This window comes from Scyliorhinus torazame, chromosome 1 (genome assembly GCF_047496885.1).
Source record: "Scyliorhinus torazame isolate Kashiwa2021f chromosome 1, sScyTor2.1, whole genome shotgun sequence".
Taxonomy (NCBI): Eukaryota; Metazoa; Chordata; class Chondrichthyes; order Carcharhiniformes; family Scyliorhinidae; genus Scyliorhinus; species Scyliorhinus torazame.
The window spans coordinates 103088028-103106422 of record NC_092707.1 but is presented as its reverse complement, the minus strand read 5'-3'; the positions used below and the strand labels follow the sequence as shown (position 1 = coordinate 103106422).

General features: G+C 45.0%; 1 protein-coding gene across 5 annotated transcripts in view; it reads right to left on the bottom strand.

Moving 5' to 3' along the window:
* The window catches only part of cabin1 (calcineurin binding protein 1), an 807975-nt gene that overhangs the window by 696233 nt on the left and 93347 nt on the right, over positions 1–18395 (bottom strand). For all 5 annotated transcript variants that reach the window (XM_072499122.1, XM_072499139.1, XM_072499102.1 and 2 more), the window contains exons 14-19: positions 18045–18194; positions 16594–16788; positions 15333–15569; positions 6516–6666; positions 3156–3268; positions 869–1030 (exon numbers count right to left, since the gene is read on the bottom strand). In XM_072499122.1, the coding sequence (XP_072355223.1) occupies positions 869–1030; positions 3156–3268; positions 6516–6666; positions 15333–15569; positions 16594–16788; positions 18045–18194 (1008 nt within the window). The remainder of the gene's footprint in view (positions 1–868; positions 1031–3155; positions 3269–6515; positions 6667–15332; positions 15570–16593; positions 16789–18044; positions 18195–18395) is intronic.

The following is an 18395-nucleotide window of genomic DNA, read 5'->3' as shown; positions in this document are numbered from 1 at the left end:
GACTCTAAATGTTAACTCTGTTTCTCACTCCACAGATGCAGCCAGACCTGCCGATCTTTTCCCGCATTTTCTGTTTTTATCTCATTTTTCCAGCGTCTGCAGTATTTTGCTTTTATATTAGGCTGTATTTCTCTATGGAGAACTATCTGGCGCCTGCTGGGTGCCTCCTCACTGCAACAAAGCCAAGGCTAATTATTCACAGTGTGGAGGTGAAGCTGTTAATGTCAGGGTCTAAGCCTTTTCATTTCATGGACCACAGTAACTTCATTGCAGTGCCAATGCAAGCCTACTTGTGACACTAATAAAGATTATTATTACATAGATCGGTACCATGGAGCTTCAGGGGTCATACGCAACCAAAATCAGTGTCTCCATTAATTTTCAGATATCTCAATCTGCTAAGAACCAACCGATTTAGTGTGTATTCACTAAAGAGACAACGATACTTAAAGAAAAATCCTTTTCAAGCTCCAGATAGGTGAAATTTAAAATGGCAAGTCACTGAGAAATGCAAGCGCCACTGGAACGGAGAACAGTTTCAAAGGGCTGCATATAGCCCAGGAGCCACAGTTTCAGCCCTCCTTGTTCACAGTTAAATCCCAGCTGTTCAGCCACAAACTCATGATTGTCCAGATTTGTGGAAAGAAATGTAACATGAACAAATATCCTCTCTTCAGTTCATTAAAACATGCAAATTACTTGGTTCCCAAATACCAAACACGCATACAGACAAAACAATTAAAGGTTAATCAACACTCACATGACCAATTTCACAGCTCAGTGTAAACTTTGTTGGCACCGCATTCTATACCATAATCTATCCTATTTTACTGAGCTTGTAACACTAAGTGTATGCATAATTACACACCTGCTGGGCAGAGTGTTCCTCCAAATATCTCGCTTTACTCTTCTTACTAGGATAAGCATATAGACAGTAAAAACACTGCTCGAGGGCAGTCTCCAGCTCCTCTTTGAAGGGATGGGCATCTTCAGGTCTTGAAGCAGACAGTTCCTTCTGAAGAACTCGAACCTATCAAGAAAGGAATATCACCACATCAGTGAATGATATCAAATGTACTGCACAGAAAAAAGCCATTCCACCAATATTGGTCAGTATATCCTATTTCATCTAGTCCTATCAGCATATGCTATTTCATCTAGTCCTATCAGCATATGCTATTTCATCTAGTCCTATCAGCATATGCTATTTCATCTAGTCCTATCAGCATATGCTATTTCATCTAGTCCTATCAGCATATGCTATTTCATCTAGTCCTATCATCATGTCCTATTTCATTTAGTCCTATCAGCATATCCTATTTCTTTCTCCTTCATGTGCTTCTCTAGATTCCCCTTGAATTAATCTATGCTGTTCACCTCAACTGCACCTTCTAGTCGTGCGTTCTGCATACTAACCACTCTCTGGGTAAAGAGGTTTCACTTACATTCCTTAAACAAGATTTGTAGTGATTGTCTTATATTCATGGCCCCTAGTTCCGGTCTACCCCAGAAGTGTGAACATTTCCTCGATGTCTACCCTGTAATGATATGTATATTGACTGGGGTGTAAAGAGTTAATAAGTTAATGATAATGATTCTTACCACGAGAGGGAACCACAAAACAGTCATATAAATATCATGTGACTAGGGGATTCTGAGATTAGATTAGAAATTATTAGATGATTAGGAGTTAAGAGTTAGGAGAGAGCTGGAACAGTGTCAGTCATAGAGAGCAGTTGTATACCTGAGAGTTCTGTAAATTAGAGATAGCATAGTTTTATACAATTATCTTCTACTTTAGGAATGTGAACGAATCTCAAAGCATAAATAAATTTATAGTTTGTTTGTTAACAAAGCTTTGTGTTATTTATTCAACACTACACATCAGAGTCATCCGGTTAAAGGAGAATAGAGAACATAACAGACGTCATCAACCCCTTTCATTATTTTAAAGGTCTCCAACAGATCATCCTCAGCCTTTTATTTTCTCGAGCAAGAGTTACATTCTGGCTGCCCTTACTCGATAAGTGTATCCTCTCAACTATAGCATGACATGTAATACAAGTCTAATCCATCCAACAAGCACAAGAATCAAGGAAGGAATTTTCTACATTTTGATGGTACCCTCAATATCACCCAGGAATCAGTCAACACTGCACCCTATATGGCAGCTTTATATGGAAATAGATTACTTGTGGAATTTGTATATCAAGTGAACAGTTGACAGTACAGCATCAGCAAATATTCCCAGCTCTAGCAGCAGTTAGCTACAAAGCAAAGCTTCCTCCAGTTCCCTCTGGACTCCATGCCTTCACCTCCAGCGAGCGGAGCGCCTCAGTGCAGAAAACGGGACTAAGTGCAACATTGTCGGGGAGTTCCCCACTGAGACCCTCAATCTACCCGGATGGGAGTTATATAGCGGTGTTTCCCGGTGCTCGGAGCGCTGGGAAACACTCGGCTAATCTCGTGCACTACGGGACTCTGCTCTCATTTGGGTAGATCATGCCCGATGTGTCATCCTTTTGTTGAGACCATTATTCACTAATGACAATCTCTGGTCCTGAACTAGAAGTCCACATACAATGTCACTCCCAGTAATTGCTGAGAATTATTAAAATATCCTTTCCAAGCTGCAGCACCTGGATAAATATCAGCCAGTGCATGCAGTGGTAACCTCATTGGTCGTGTGTCTTCAGCACAGCACCATGGGATCACTTATTACAGAATGAGAGGATGGACTTGTGACTGGATTCAAACCCCAAATCCTATCACAATTACTGTTCAAATAAAGCTGTCAGCTGCATGAAAACACAGCAGTTAGGATTTCTGCTTGAGGAAAGCTAGAGAGGTATTTACAAAACAAAATCTTTCAACTAAAACTTTACTTTAAATTCTTTCTTGAGGGATGAGCAGAAGAGCAGCGTGATCCTATGACAGGAAGCAAGGACCCGGAAATCCAGCGCTGAGGCTGGGCACACAAACACTCGACTCTCCGACACCTGCCTGCAACCCACCCTTTGAAAAACTTTGTTCTAATCTTATCATAAAGTCTACAGAACATATTCCAATATGGGAAGAGGAAGACAAAGTATGTGAACGGCCTTTTCTGATACATCAATTTGGATATATATTAAATTATAAACCAGGCTACTTACATAGAACTTAATTAATGCTCCGTCAGAATTACAGCACCAGGATCTCCGTCCCAGGAACTCATGTGCTGTGTTCAGCAACATCAGAGAAGAAGGCAGCATTGGAGTTTCAGGATCTATAAAATAGAGCCATTTAGCGGAATTGAAACAAAACTCCAGAGAAATACAGCCGTTAATGCAGTAATAATGAGAAGAATGAAATAGGGCAGGTAGTGTTGGTCAATTGCCTTCACCCATCTGTGTGATACAACTAACCTCAATATCCCTGAGCTGAGGAAAACAGCCAAGTTTCCCAAATTCAAGCTAGGTGTGCTTGGAACTCCTGTTGGAAAACAAGAGTATCTGGGCCAGATTGCGCTGAGTTGCAATGCTTCCGTGAGCAAAGAAGCTGTGAACACCTACAGTCTGGATCCTTAGATGAAGACTGCACATCTGGGTTCCTGCAACATGGGTGTCATCTGGTGCCTCATCCATAAGCTGATGACATCATGGGAGAGTGAGCAGAATAATTTCTCCGCAAAGAATCCGGCTTTCTGTCCAAACACCACCAGGCAGGATGCGGATTCGACCTCCAAAATCCACCAGTGCCCAGTAACAAAGGGTGGACATGCAATAACACCCCAACCAAGATGTCTTAAACTCAACCACATATTCACCTCAGGATTCCCTTAAATCCTGATCCGAGTTATTGACCATGCAGCTTCTCAATCACAAATACTTCTTACTTTTGCCTCTGTAACATCATTTACTTATGTTCAAATCACAGTATTCAACCGATTGCTGAAGCCCTCACCCATGCCTTTGTCACCTCCAGACTAAATTACTACAATTGTCTACAGGCTCCAGTCTATTCTCCTCCTTCCATAAACTGCAGTTTGTACAGAATTATGCTGCCACATTTTGGTACATCAAATCAGGGCAGGACCTACTCAGTTAATGGGAGGGAGTTGTGAAGAGTTACAGAACGAAGAGATCTAGGAGTACAGGTTAATAGCTCCTTGAAGGTGGAGTCGCAGGTGGACAGGGTGGTGAAGAAGGCATTCAGCATGCTAGGTTTTATTGGTCAGAATATTGAATACCGGAGTTGGGACGTCTTGTTGAAGTTATACAAGACACTGGTGAGACTACACATGGAATACTGTGTTCAGTTCTGGTCAGCCTATTATACGGAGGATATTGTTAAACTAGAAAGAGTGCAAAAGAGATTTACGAGGATGGTCTGAGTTATAAGGAGAGGCTGGATAGGCTGGGACTTTTTTCCCTGGAACATAGGAGGCTTAGGGGTGATCTTATAGAGGTCTATAAAATAATGAGGAGCATAGATGAGTTGGATAGTCAACATCTTTTCCCCAGGGTAGGGGAGTCTAGAACTAGAGGGCATAGGTGTAAGGTGAGAGGTGAGAGATACAAAAAAGACCAGAGGGGAAATTTCTTCACACAGATGGTGATGAGCATCTGGAACGGGCTGCCAGAGACAGTGGTAGAGGCAGGTACAATTTTGGCTTTTAAAAAGCAGTTAGACAGTTACATGGGCAGGATGGGTATAGAGTGATGTGGGCCCAATGCGGGCAAATGAGCCTAGCTTAGTGATAGAAACTGGGCACCATGGACAAGCTGCACCGAAGGGCCCGTTTACATGCTGTAAACATTTATGACTCTATGACTACTATGGTCGGCACGGGCTTGGAGGGCCGAAGGGCCTGTTCCTGTGCTGTACATTTCTTTGTTTGTTCTTTGACTAGCCCAAACTATAGTTCAATGAGAGAGATCATCCACTTGGAACTGTGAAGGAGGAGTAGATTCATTTACCTCTTCACAGAAATCAATAAAATAAATAGTGTGCACATACTAGAAACAATTTGAAGGACTAATGGATTGTCAGCCTTCATATCAAAGGGCTGGAATATAAACAAGTAGAGATTTTACTATAGTTGCATAAGCACTGGTTAGACAGAATACTATGTTTAGTTCTGGGTACCACACCTCAGGAAGGATACATTGGCATGGATAGAGTGCAGTGCAGACACACCAGAATAATGGCGCTAATTGGGTTTATTATCAAAACAGGCCACAGACTAGTTCTGAAGAAGAGTCACATTGGACTCGAAACACTAACTCTGTTTCTCTCTTCATAAACGCTGCCAGACTTGCAGGACTTTGTATTTATTGCGTTTTCAGCTTGTTTTCCCTGAAGCAGTGAAGATTAAGAAATGATTTAATAAAGATGGTTAACCACCCACTTGTAAATAACAGATAACTATCCATTGCACAGCGAAGGACCCAGGAATGGACACTGAAACAACGAATTGGGAGGGGGGGGCACAAAGAAAATTGACATGTACATTGTAATCAGCACAGCTATCTTTACTGTTTGTGTCGTGTATAATTGGATTGGATTGGATTTGTTTATTGTCACGTGTACCGAGGTACAGTGAAAAGTATTTTTCTGCGAGCAGCTCAACAAATCATTAAGTACATGAGAAGAAAAGGGAATAAGAAAATACATTATGTAAAAAATTCAACAGAAACATTTTTAAAAATAAATTCTTTGTGAAGCAGACATTGAAGGACACTTTAAGACAGAGTGTGATCACCAAAATCAAAATGCACTGCTTAGCCAATTCTGTATCTGCTACTTACTGTGCAATTAACAGTTTTTATTTGACCATTATTTGCCTGTTAATTCATGTTTAACTCATGTTAGTTCTCGATGTTCGAGTACAAGATAGGTAGTAGTGTTTGCTTTGTTGACTCTTGTCTAGTAATTTTTTTTCAGTTTTAAACTGTGGAATATAGAATATTCTTTTCGTAAATAACTAGGATTTTGAATTTCATCTATTTTTTTTAAGTTACTGGTCTCTACCAAGATCATAACACCTCACCAAGCTACAGTTAAGTGCCCAACTATAAGATTTGAAAACCAAATTAGTCATGAGAGAATACCTGGAGGGGATCAGATCACAGTATAAGCAAATAATCAGCAAAATGCAGATTAAGGAGATGACAGTGGGAAAGGGGCATTCCCAATTTAAGGAAACCAATTCCCCCGAAAGTCAATGGGAAATCAAGGAGCCAGGGAGTCAAACCACATTTTGGGGACAAACAGAACAACCCTGACACCTGATATCACCATTAAGTACTGCCATCCAGTTAAAACAGGGCCTTTAATACTTGTAGATAGTTTCCCTAAACTTATGGGATTCTAATCACCTGCACTGAAATATAGCTCAATATATAACAGTTCACCATTTTTAAAAAAACTTACAGTACCTAAAGAATAAGCAAAGTAAAATTATTATTGTGCCTAAATCTTGCAATTATATTGAACTTCCTTTATCCCAAAAACCAGAGAGTAGCACAGACCTGAGTCTTCACTTTTACAATGCTGGCGGCGAAGTGTGTCAAACTCGTCCTCTTCATGTTTGATGATCCTGTACAAGGTGATCCAAGGCAGCACTGATGATACGGTCGGCTCTTTGGAATCTTCAGATACCCCCATGCTGCAGTCAATGATCTACAACAATACAGATACCTGGATTCACATCTACCATTTCATTTTTGACAGTTAGCAGTCTATAAAAAATACACTGCACATTGGTGGGTGTTTTTAGTGACGTTTTTCTTTTGTACAAAAAACACAACAAAACCACAGGAATGGTCCAGCTCAGCAAAAATGTCTCGACATACAGAGATACAAGGGGGACAGGAGAACAGCAATATAACTGACTCGGTACAACCATTTGGCTCAACTTGGCACCTCCAAACACACCACCAGAGAACTAGGGAGGAAAGGATAAGGTCATGAAAAAATGGTAAACCACCTTCCAACGTAACGATTGCTTGCAACAACCACAACAAGAATTCAGGTTAACTTCTTTGCGCCATGTTTGGAAGGGGACCTGTATACATCTCCAGCAACACCAGAGGAACCAATGACATACTGTAACCTTCACTCCTCGAATACCAGGCCCATCTGTACCCCAGCAGGAACCAATGAAGGATTCTATAACACCACCATAATGAAAATAGGCAAAATGCAAAGAAAATTTGCGAGAACCCCAGTTCTAAAAGGATATTTTACATATACCACAACTTTTGTAAGGGCCACGAAGAATCCAGCACAAGTTTTAAGGATACAAAATAATAACGTTTATTTTGGGGATTCAGATCGCTAGGAGCTGGGGAACCTTGCACAGACTTAATCTGACACGGCTGGTAGAACAAATGGAGGAGGACTTTAAGAGGTGGGACATGCAGCCTTTATCGCTGGCGGGCAGGGTGCAAGCAATTAAGATGATGGTCCTCCCGAGGTTCTTATTTGTATTTCAATGTCTCCCTATTTTAATCACCAGGACCTTTGTTAATAAAATAGATAGGAGCATTACGAGCTTTGTGTGGGCAGGGAAAGTTCCGAGAGTAAGGAGGGGGTTCCTTCAGCGCAGTAGGGACAGAGGAGGACTGGCACTACCGAACATGGGAGATTATTATTGGGCCGCCAATGTGGCAATGATACGTAGACGGATGATGGAGGGTGAGGGAGCGGCGTGGAAAAGGCTGGAGAGAAGGTCCTGTATAGGGACGAGTCTAGAGGCGCTGGTGACGGCGCCGCTACCGTTCTCACCGAAAAAGTACACCACGAACCCGGTGGTGGCGGCAACACTGAACATATGGGGACAGTGGAGGCGACAGAGAGGGGTGCGGGGAGCCCTGGTGGGGTCCCCTATCAGGAACAACCATAGGTTCGCCCCAGGAAGAATGGATGGAGGATTACAGAGCTGGTACCAGTTGGGAATTAGGAAGGTGGGAGATTTATTCATAGATGGGACTTTTGCGAGCTTGGGAGCACTGGAGGAAAAGTATAAGTTACCCCGGGGGAATTTCTTGAGATATATGCAGGTGAGGGCGTTTACTAGACAACAGGTGAGGGAATTTCCGCGGCTCCCGACACAGGGGATACAGGACAGGGTGCTTTCAGGGGTGTGGGTCGGAGAGGGCAAGGTGTCAGAGATTTATAGAGAGATGAGGGAAGAGGGGGAGGAGTCGGTGGGCGAACTAAAAGGAAAGTGGGAAGAAGAACTAGGGGAGGAGATAGAGGAGGGTATGTGGGCTGATGCCCTAAGCAGGGTAAATTCCTCTTCCTCATGCGCCAGGCTTAGCCTGATTCAATTTAAGGTGCTACATAGAGCACACATAACGGGGGCAAGATTGAGCAGGTTCTTTGGAGTGGAGGACAAATGTGGGAGGTGTGGTGGGAGCCCGGCAAACCACGCACATATGTTTTGGGCGTGCCTGGCACTGGAAGGGTATTGGAAGGGCGTGACGGGAGTGATTTTGCAGGTGGTGAAGGCCCGGGTCAAACCAGGCTGGGGGTTAGCTCTATTTGGAGTTGCGGAAGAGCCGGGAGTGCAGGAGGCGAAAGAGGCCGATGTCGTGGCCTTTGCGTCCCTCGTAGCCCGGCGCAGGATCCTACTCATGTGGAAGGAGGCGAAACCCCCCGGACTGGAGGCCTGGGTAAACGATATGGCGGGGTTTATTAAACTGGAGCAGATAAAGTTTGCCCTGAGAGGATCGGCTCAAGGGTTCACCAGGCGGTGGCAGCCATTTCTCGACTACCTAGGGGAACGTTAGAGGGAAGACGGATGACCAGCAGCAGCAACCCAGTGGGGAGGGGGGGGGGGAGGCAGTTGAGTATAGGTCAATAGAGTACGAGGTTTTGTTACTTGTATATTATTATTATTATTGTTAAAAAGTTTAAAAATTTCTGTTTTGTTACTGTTATCGTTTCGCTTGTTTTGTAAGCGGGAAAAATGTTGCTCAGGGAAACAAAATTTCAATAAAATATATATTTTTTAAAAATAATAATAATAACGTTTATTTACTATAATATATATATGTATATATATATATATATATATATATAACCGTAGCAGTAACTTCCCTTGCTACCTTCTCCTTCCTCCTAGTTCCTGAACTGGCCAGCTTATTTATACTAGGAGTTTCTCCGCCCCCCTCATTGGGGAAGTTCATACTCCCATAGGATTGTGGGATAGTCATTAGTCCCCAGCCAATCGTAAGTAGGCAGGTTATAACATCCCTCCCCCCCAAAGTCCAAGGAATCCACCGAAGACCCTGGCGAAGGAAGGCGTCAAACTCGTTTGGCCGCAGGCCGGACGCCATTTGCACGCGGCGCTGGATCAGGCGGCGTGTAACGAGACGGAGACCGGCGCTTCCGTGATGAACGGCGCGGTTGTACATCCACGGCCTGTGGACCCGAGGATTCCCCCTCTGATTCATCCTGTCTCTCCATCTCGGAGTCAGAGTCTGCTGCCTCCGTCATGTCAGCGTCTCTATCTCCATTCGGTCCCGTAACGACCTGCGCAGGCTTCGAGTGAGGCACCAGTGGAAGATTTTGAGGACTACCTTCCCTTGTCTCTGGTCTCTGCGGCTGTTGAAATGAGCTCCGGGGGCGGGGAATCTTTTGAGGGGATGATCTTCTGGACCGGATGTGGTCTACATGTTTTCGCTGGAGACGACCCTGGGCTTGCACTTGGTAAGGTATAGGGCCCGTTTGGCGAAAGATTACACCAGGAACCCATTGGGCACCACCAGCAAAATTCCGCACGAATACTGGGTCACCGGGCGCAAACTGCCGAATCGGACGATGCCGAGACAATCCCTGTCCCTGCCGTTCTTGTGTGCGGCGTACTTTTGCGCCAATGTCCGGGAAGACCATACTAAGGCGGGTGCGAAGTCTTCGGCCCATTAGGAGTTCTGTGGGAGCTACCCCAGTCACTGCATGGGGGGTGGTCCTGTACGTAAACAAAAAGTGAGCCAGTCTCGTGTCCATTGATCCGGAAGACTGCTTCTTTAGGCCTCTTTTGAATGTTTGCACTGCACGCTCTGCCAACCCATTTGAAGCTGGGTGGTAAGGGGCAGTGCGGATATGGCGGATGCCGTTCATCTTTGTAAACCTAGCAAACTCCTCACTCGTGAATGGAGTGCCATTATCCGTGACCAGCACCTCAGGGAGGCCATGCGTACTAAATGATAAACGCATCTGTTCAATTGTTGCGCAGGACGTTGTCCCCTGCATCTTATGCATCTCTAGCCATTTGGACTGGGCATCAATTAGTAGAAGGAACATGGATCCCTGAAAAGGGCCTGCGAAATCTGCATGTAAGCGTGCCCAAGGCCGCCCTGGCCATTCCCAGTGATGTAGGGGCGCGGCCGGCGGAAGCTTCTGATGCTCCTGGCAAATGGAGCAGTTTTGGGCCACCTTCTCAATGTCGGTGTCGAGGCCTGGCCACCAGACATAACTCCGGGCCAACATTTTCATCTTGGTCACGCCCGGATGCCCATTGTGCAAGTCTGATAATATCAGCTCCTGGCCTTTTTCCGGGACAATCACACGCGTCCCCCACAAGAGGATGCCGTCTTCCACGCTGAACTCTGACAGCTTGGAGGAAAATGCCCGCAACTCGCCTGGGAGCTGTAATGCTGCCCACCATACAGGACTATGTGCCGAACCTTTGACAAGACTGGCTCCGTCTGGGTCCACTCACGGATCTGTGATGCCGTGACAGGTAAGGTGTCCATAAAATTTAGGGTTGCAACCACCTCACTGGCGTGGGGGTCGACATGGGGCCGGTCGATAAAGGCAATCGGCTCAGTGCGTCAGCATTTGCTATCTGCGTACCTGGTTTGTGCTCCAGAGAATACTCATATGCAGCAAGCAACAAAGCCCAGCGCTGGATCCGTGCAGAAGCAATGGGCGGTATTGGCTTATCCTCTCTGAAGAGTCCCAGCAGGGGCTTATGATCAGTCACGATAGTGAAATGGCGGCCGTACACATACTGGTGGAAGCGTTTCACCGCGAAAACCACTGCCCTCCTTCTCGATCTGCGCGTACTTTTTCTCCGCTGCAGTCAATGTGCGGGAAGCGAAAGCTATCGGTCGCTCGGCCCCGTTCTCCATCTTGTGGGACAGGACAGCCCCAATACCATACGGGGATGCATCACATGTGACGAGCAAAGGCTTTCCCGGATCATAGTGGGTTAGTAACCCAGACGACGACAATTGTTGCTTTACCCGCCGGAAAGCGGTTTCTTGCGGCTGACCCCAAACCCAGGTGTGATTTTTCTTTAGCAGCAGGTGCAAGGGGGCCAGCGTAGTTGCCAGATTGGGGAGGAACTTCCCGTAATAGTTTACGAGACCGAGAAAAGAACGAAGATGCGAAGTGTCAGTCGGGGTGGGGGCATGTTGAATTGCACGCACCTTCTCTGCGACGGGGTGCAGACCCTCGCGGTCCACCCGATAACCTAGGTAGACTACTTCTTTTGCCTGAAATACGCACTTTGTGTGACGTAAACGGACTCCAGCCTCCGAAAGGCGTCTAAGGACAGCCTCCAGATTTTCCAAATGCTCTTGCTCCGACATCCCATCTTTGTCGCCAGTTTTGTAAGGGCCACGAAGAATCCAGCACGAGTTTTAAGGATACAAAATAATAACGTTTATTTACTGTAACAATATATATATATATATATATAACCGTAGCAGTAACTTCCCTTGCTACCTTCTCCTTCCTCCTGGTTCCTGAACTGGCCAGCTTATTTATACTAGGAGTTTCTCCGCCCCCCTCATTGGGGAAGTTCATACTCCCATAGGATTGTGGGATAGTCATTAGTCCCCAGCCAATCGTAAGTAGGCAGGTTATAACAACAACATATCCCCAACCTCAGGCTCAGTACAGAACGATCATCATTCCACACATATATACAGAGAGGACCAGCAGCTATAAATTTGGATAATAGTCAGTATGGTCAGCGTCTCCCAACAACCTAATCGAGATAGGAGTAGAAGATCTCAGGATAAAGAGGAGCAGGATATAACCACAGGTCCATATTTCTCTGGCGCACACCCAGCACCATATACAAAGAAGGGAAAAAGGTTGCATATTCAGTCAAGTAACATCCCAACCATAAGGGGACAACAGGATACCAACAACAAATCAAAGCCTGAATCAACCTCACCCCTCATCTACACTAAGGAGTGCTCTCAGGATATCCCTATTGGTGCCTTCGAGAAGGGACGTCGTAAACATAAGAGTGGGGCAAAGGGTACCAGCCACAGGGCCAAATCTGGCCCAGTCCAGTACATTCTTGCACAAAGCAGTCAGTATCCCCAGGACACACCAAGACCTGCTACCCAACCATCCCCATTCTTCACTAACCAGATCTAGGGCTCACACCAGCCCCACCAACACTAGCAAAATCACATCAGCCACTACCGAAGAGAAGAACCACTCTTGGGAGGGGGGCTGTCGAAAGAGAGCAGGCTCACAAACATTCTTTGTCCAGCCCCTAATCCCCGAGTCAGTCAGGACAGACACACCATGCAGCAGAATTTCCAAGCACCAACGGCGAGCCCTATCAGGGAAATTGCTCTATCAAATATCAGGATTCTCTTTATTTTCTCAAGGATACTTTGCAGTTCATCAAAGTGAGCACCAAAACCTCTGCACCACTGAACCAAAATCCTCATCCAAAACATCATTCACAAACGACAGTCATCATCCTGATGCAAACAGCACTAACGAGGCGTGGGCCCGTTCACCAGCAAAACCGCCACTGCAAACTGGACTCCACCCCAGCCACTTCCGATCTCCTCAATCAAACAAGGATTCTCCCTGATTTAATTCAGCTCATCACCAAACTCTAGCCAGGATCATCCAGGGACATAGTGCAAGATATTGATCCCCCAAAAATAATAATAATGGGATGTGCATTATGATAAAATAGGTGGATTAAAAGAGGAGCAGTCAGAGCTTGTGAAAACGCAGCCACACCCGGGCTCACATCATGTAATTCCCCCCTGCACATTGGTGTTTAAGTTAATTGCCACATTGAATGAGAAATGATGGAACCATCCAGCTAATGAACTGTGACTTCATGGAACAACAACTCGATTTATATAGTGCCTTTAACATAGTGCAAGGCACTTCTCGGGAGAATGGGAGAGGGGGGAAATTAGTCCAAGCAAAAGGTGGAGATCAGGACAGGTGACCAAAGGTTTGGTCATTTAAACAAGTGTCTCAGAGGAGGAGAGGTGTAGGGACAGTATTTTAGAGCTTAGGGTTTAGACAGCTGGAGGCACAGCCACCAATGCTGGCGACATTGCAAAGAGAAAATCAGAGGTTAGGAATCCTTCAGGGTCCAACTCACCCCTGACCCTCCTCTCACTCCTGACTCTCCAAAGCCTGTCCACCATCTGCAAGGCACAACTCAGGAGTGTGATGCAATACTCCTCACTTGCTTGGATGAGTACAGCACCAACAACACCCAAGAAGCTCAACACAATCCAGGCAAAGCAGTCCATTCGATTGGCATCCCATCCACCACTTCCAATATCCACTCCCTCCACCACCGATGCACAGTTGCAGTAGTGTACCATCTACAAGATGCACTGCAGGAACTCACTAAGATTCCTCAGATAGCGCCTTCCAAACTTATGTCCACTACCATCTAGGACAAGGCAGCAGGTACATGCTAACACCACCACCTGGAATGTACCCTCCAAGTAGTCACCATACTGACTTGGAAATATATTGTTGTTCCTTCACTGTCACCGGGTCAAAATCTAGGAACTCCCTCCCTAACACCACAGTAGCAGCACCCACACCACATGGACTGCAGTGGTTCAAGGTAGCAGCAGCTCACCATATCCTCTGAAGAGTGAATAGGGATGGGCAATCCCACCGAACCTGCGCATCTTTGGACTGTGGGAGGAAACCCAGAGCACCCGGAGGAAACTCACGCAGACACAGGGAGAACGTGCAAACTTCACACAGACATTCACCCAAGGCGGGAATTGAGCCCGGGTCCCTGGCACTGTGAGGCATCCAATAACGATCAGATCATTTTTTTGTGATGCTAATTGAGGAATATATATTGGTCATGAAATGAAATTAAATGAAAATCGCTTATTGTCACAAGTAGGCTTCAAATGAAGTTACTGTGAAAAGCCGCTAGTCGCCGCATTCCGGCACCTGTTCGGGTAGGCTGGTACGGGAAGGCTGGTCATGACACCGGGGGTAACCCCTTGCCCTTTTTTCAAATAGTGCCATAGGATATTTTACATTTACCCAAGTAAGCATCAGTTTGGCATCTAGTCTGAAAGACAGCACCTCAGAGTGGTAATATAATCAGGGCCTAGATTTAAGGTTGATTAAATTGGATATCCTAAATTACAGAATTGGGCACTTTAAATTAAAACCACAGTCTGCTCCAGCAAGAAGCCTGCAGAATCTGAATATACAGAACTCAGACAGGCTGCCGGGGCATGTCTGGAGCAGCCCCAGATAACCCGTCAAGTAATTATTGCTCCTATTTGAGATGCATTGGCCTATTGTCCAAGGTTCCTGATACCCCATCAAGTGATTATTGCTCCTCCTTGGGTGGGCTCAGGCGCCCTGCCAACAGGTCATCAACTAGACCATTGGGTGCTGAGACCCTGCCTCCTGAGACTCCATTGGCTGAAGGCCAAGGGCAAGTGGAAAAGGAGGTGGGTGGTGCCCTAGGGATAAAAATAGGCATTCCAGACATCTAGGGAGCGAAGACTCAAAACAAAGACTTGGTATGTGAGGTGACCTTGACCAGACCAGAAGGAAGGAAGGAAAGAAGCAAAGAAGAAACAGCCAGCAAAAATCACCTTCGCAAAGAGGAACCAGAGGCACTCAGAGATCGGACCTACAGCATACCAAACCACCTTTGCGGGTAGTATAGTCGAATCCTGGGTGTTTCTTGTATATATAATGGGTAATTTCCGCGTTAACTATATTTAATTAAGTGTGTTGCATTATATCTGTGTCCGTACTTTTATCTCCTCATAAATAAAGACACCTGGGTAAACGTTGATTAAGGAGCTGGTTGAAGTATCTGAATTGGACAGATACAACATCAGACAGTGTAGTACTCCCTTAGTTCTGCACAGGAGTGGCTCTTGTTGCCAACTTATCGAACTTATTCTAGATACTCTCCGTGCCTATCCTTCTTTTCTTTCAAAAGTAATACAACTGTGAAGTAAACTTCCAAAGTGAGCACATATCACATTTTGGGCAAAAACATCCTTCTAATAGAAGATAGCTGTGTGGAATGGTGTATTGAAAGAGGTGCACCTGCTTACCTGGATGAGATTGTTGGCGAACCTGACGAAACAAGGGTTTACAGACTGCTCCTCCAGGATAGTGTTGTCCGAAGACAAGGAGAAATCAATCCCAGTCAACAGTTGAGTCACTGTTGAAACCCACTCTTCCTTTGAGGATGAGGACGAAACATTGTTCATCTGTTGAATGGCTTCATTTAGTGCAACTTCAGAACACTCCAGGCACTGCCTGTAATCTTTTTGCTTTAGTAGGGAGTCCTGACAAAAAAGTGAGTAAGAAATCATTCATCAAGCCTTGGAATTATGTGTGATCAGGGAAAGGGAAAGGAGATTGTTTTCCATTCTGATTTGAACATCCACAGTTAGCATAAATGCAAAAACACAAGTGATTAGCACTGCTGCCTCACAGCACCAGGAACCCTGGCTCAATTCCAGCCTTGGGTGACTGTCTGCGTGGAGTTTGCATGTTCTCCCTGTATCTCTGTGGGTTTCCTCCGGGTGCTCTGGTTTCCTCCCACAGTCCAAAGATGTGCAGGTCAGGTAGATTGGCAATGCTACATTGTCCCTTAGTGTCCAAAGACGTGCAGGTTAGATGGCGGTATGGAGTTGCAGGGGAGTGGCCTAGGTTGGATGCTCTTTCAGGAGGCTGGTGCAGACTCAATGGGCCAAATGGCCTCCTTCTGCACAGTAGGGATTCTTTGGATTCTACATAGTAGTCAGAGGCAAGGATGAGCTGTTTGGTTAATGGATACCAGTATATCCCTACATCACTGTGTCTATTCCAGATATCAATTTGTAAAACCACTGTCCCATCTATGGCTATATTATTTTGTAACCTCATCTCTGGAAGCTACAGCCAGTACATTCGAAAAGAATACTGCCACAATGCTATCAGCATGGAAACCGGTGAAAACTACGTTGTTCTACATGAACCACCTTGCTCTATTCACCAAACTTAAATTTATTCAGGACTTCTCAGCGTGACTAAACTTTATTACACCCAAAACAACTCCCAGGTAGGACCAAGCCCAAACTGGCCAATTTCTCAGGTAAGTTTTCCCATCAAGCAATCCACTTCAACAGCATAGAAGACTCTGTCTTCTATTTACGACTGGGGTGCTGCATGTCCACACTGCATATGAGATAGAAAAAGGAGGCTGGATATAGACTAATTTGTTAAATCATTTTTATGGTCATCATTGCTTTGGACAAAATGCTAAGCTTTCTACCTGAATATGCAACAAGTTCCTTCCTGAACATCCAACAAAAACAGTAGGATTACCTGCAATAGGAGCAACTGAGCAGGCCGTTCAGGGATAGATGCAACAAACTCTAGGGGCTTTGTTCTGCCAATTGCGCCAAGGCTCAGTGTGGGTCGCAACAGCTTCACAACTTGGTCATAGTCACCCATTTCATACAGCCGTTGAACTTCCTCAAGAGACTGACACCTCTCCAGTGACTTGAGTTTTTTATCAATCTGGCATAAGCAGAGACAAAAAACATAGTATCATTAAAAACACTACAAGCCGCAGGCGGACCACGGAGGTAGGAATGAAGTTCAAATTAAAAGATACTGGAAATGTTACAACAAAACTATAAACTGCACAAGATGGGTTCTAAACTGTAACATTTCAGAATTTATAATACTCAATGGCAAAATTCCCATATAGAATCACTGCACATTTTCGAGGCAAATTTTAAAAATTCAGGTGCCACTCCCTGTGATGTACAGCACAGAAGAACAAACAGAATAATGAAACGTGGATGCAGAATCACAATCTCCATTACGCAAATCCCTAATCTCAGCTCGCCTTCTGAAACGTTGGGCAGGATTTACCGGTGCCGCTAAAGTCGATGGACCCTTGACTGGTTCTCTGTATCCACCGTGGGGGGAACCTGCCACGGCAGGGACAGAAAATCCCAGCCATTAACTCTTGTTTCTCGTTCCACAGATAATGCCAGGCCTGGTGAGTATTTCCAGCATTTTCTGACTTCCAACATCCGTAGTATTTGCTTTCATACCAGTTCGGCTTGTGTTGGATTTGGGCTCCATACAAACACACAAGGGACTGCTGCAGGTCCACATGTACATGGAGAGTCAAAAGGAGGTTGGGTATCTTCCTGTTTTGGGCAGTTGATGAGCACCTCATGCAGGTTAATGCTGGGAGTTGATAATGGTGGGGTACACACTTCTGCAGGGAAATCAAAGGATTCCAAGTAGTGTCTTGAATTGAGAATCTGACCGGGGCACAAAGTATTGTCCAATTTTGTTCTGTTCAGTCTTTTGCCTCCCCAGGAATCTGCATCACTATTAATGAGACAAATTGATGCGCAAGATTACATCAATGGTTAAAATGAATGTTTATGGTCCTGTTGGCTGATTGTCCATTTATAAGTCGAGCAGAAATGTTTTAAAAAGAAATTTGTATAACAGTTCTCCATTAACACAGCCAACAAAGCAAAATCTGTTGGGGAACGATGGGGAGGGCAGGAGGCGCAATTAACCCAGGCCATTGCTGCTAAATAGATACCTCAAAGAATGGCAATAACAGTGGTCGTAGACTGGCAGAGGCTGAAAAGAAAGTCTGTTACCTTGACAAGCAGGTAGTACATTACACAGGAGCACTCAGGTAACAAGGGGATATTGTTATCACGCCAATGCCCATACCCAAACGCATAAAAAGCGAGGTATTTTTCTTAATATTTTCAGTGTAAAAAGCAAAATATCTGTACCTCCTCCAATGAAATAGCAGAATCCACATGTAGATTTGGTAGCCTGATAGTAAAACCATCACTATTCCTGCTTCCCAACTTAATTCCTAATGAACTGCAAAACAAACTAGTACAGATATCATAGCTCTCCAGAGCTTGCTCCATATCTCCCTGCGAAAATAATATAGTGAAACATAAAATTGGTGTGTGGGGGGAAAGGGTGAGAGAGTGCATTGTAACATTATCCTCTCATATACAAACACCCTTTTCAGACCCTCAGTCACCTCCCTCAAAAAGACTGAAACTCAACTCAGTTCTAAGTACATTTCATAGTACATACCTATTCATTACAATTAGCTGCAGGCTCACAGG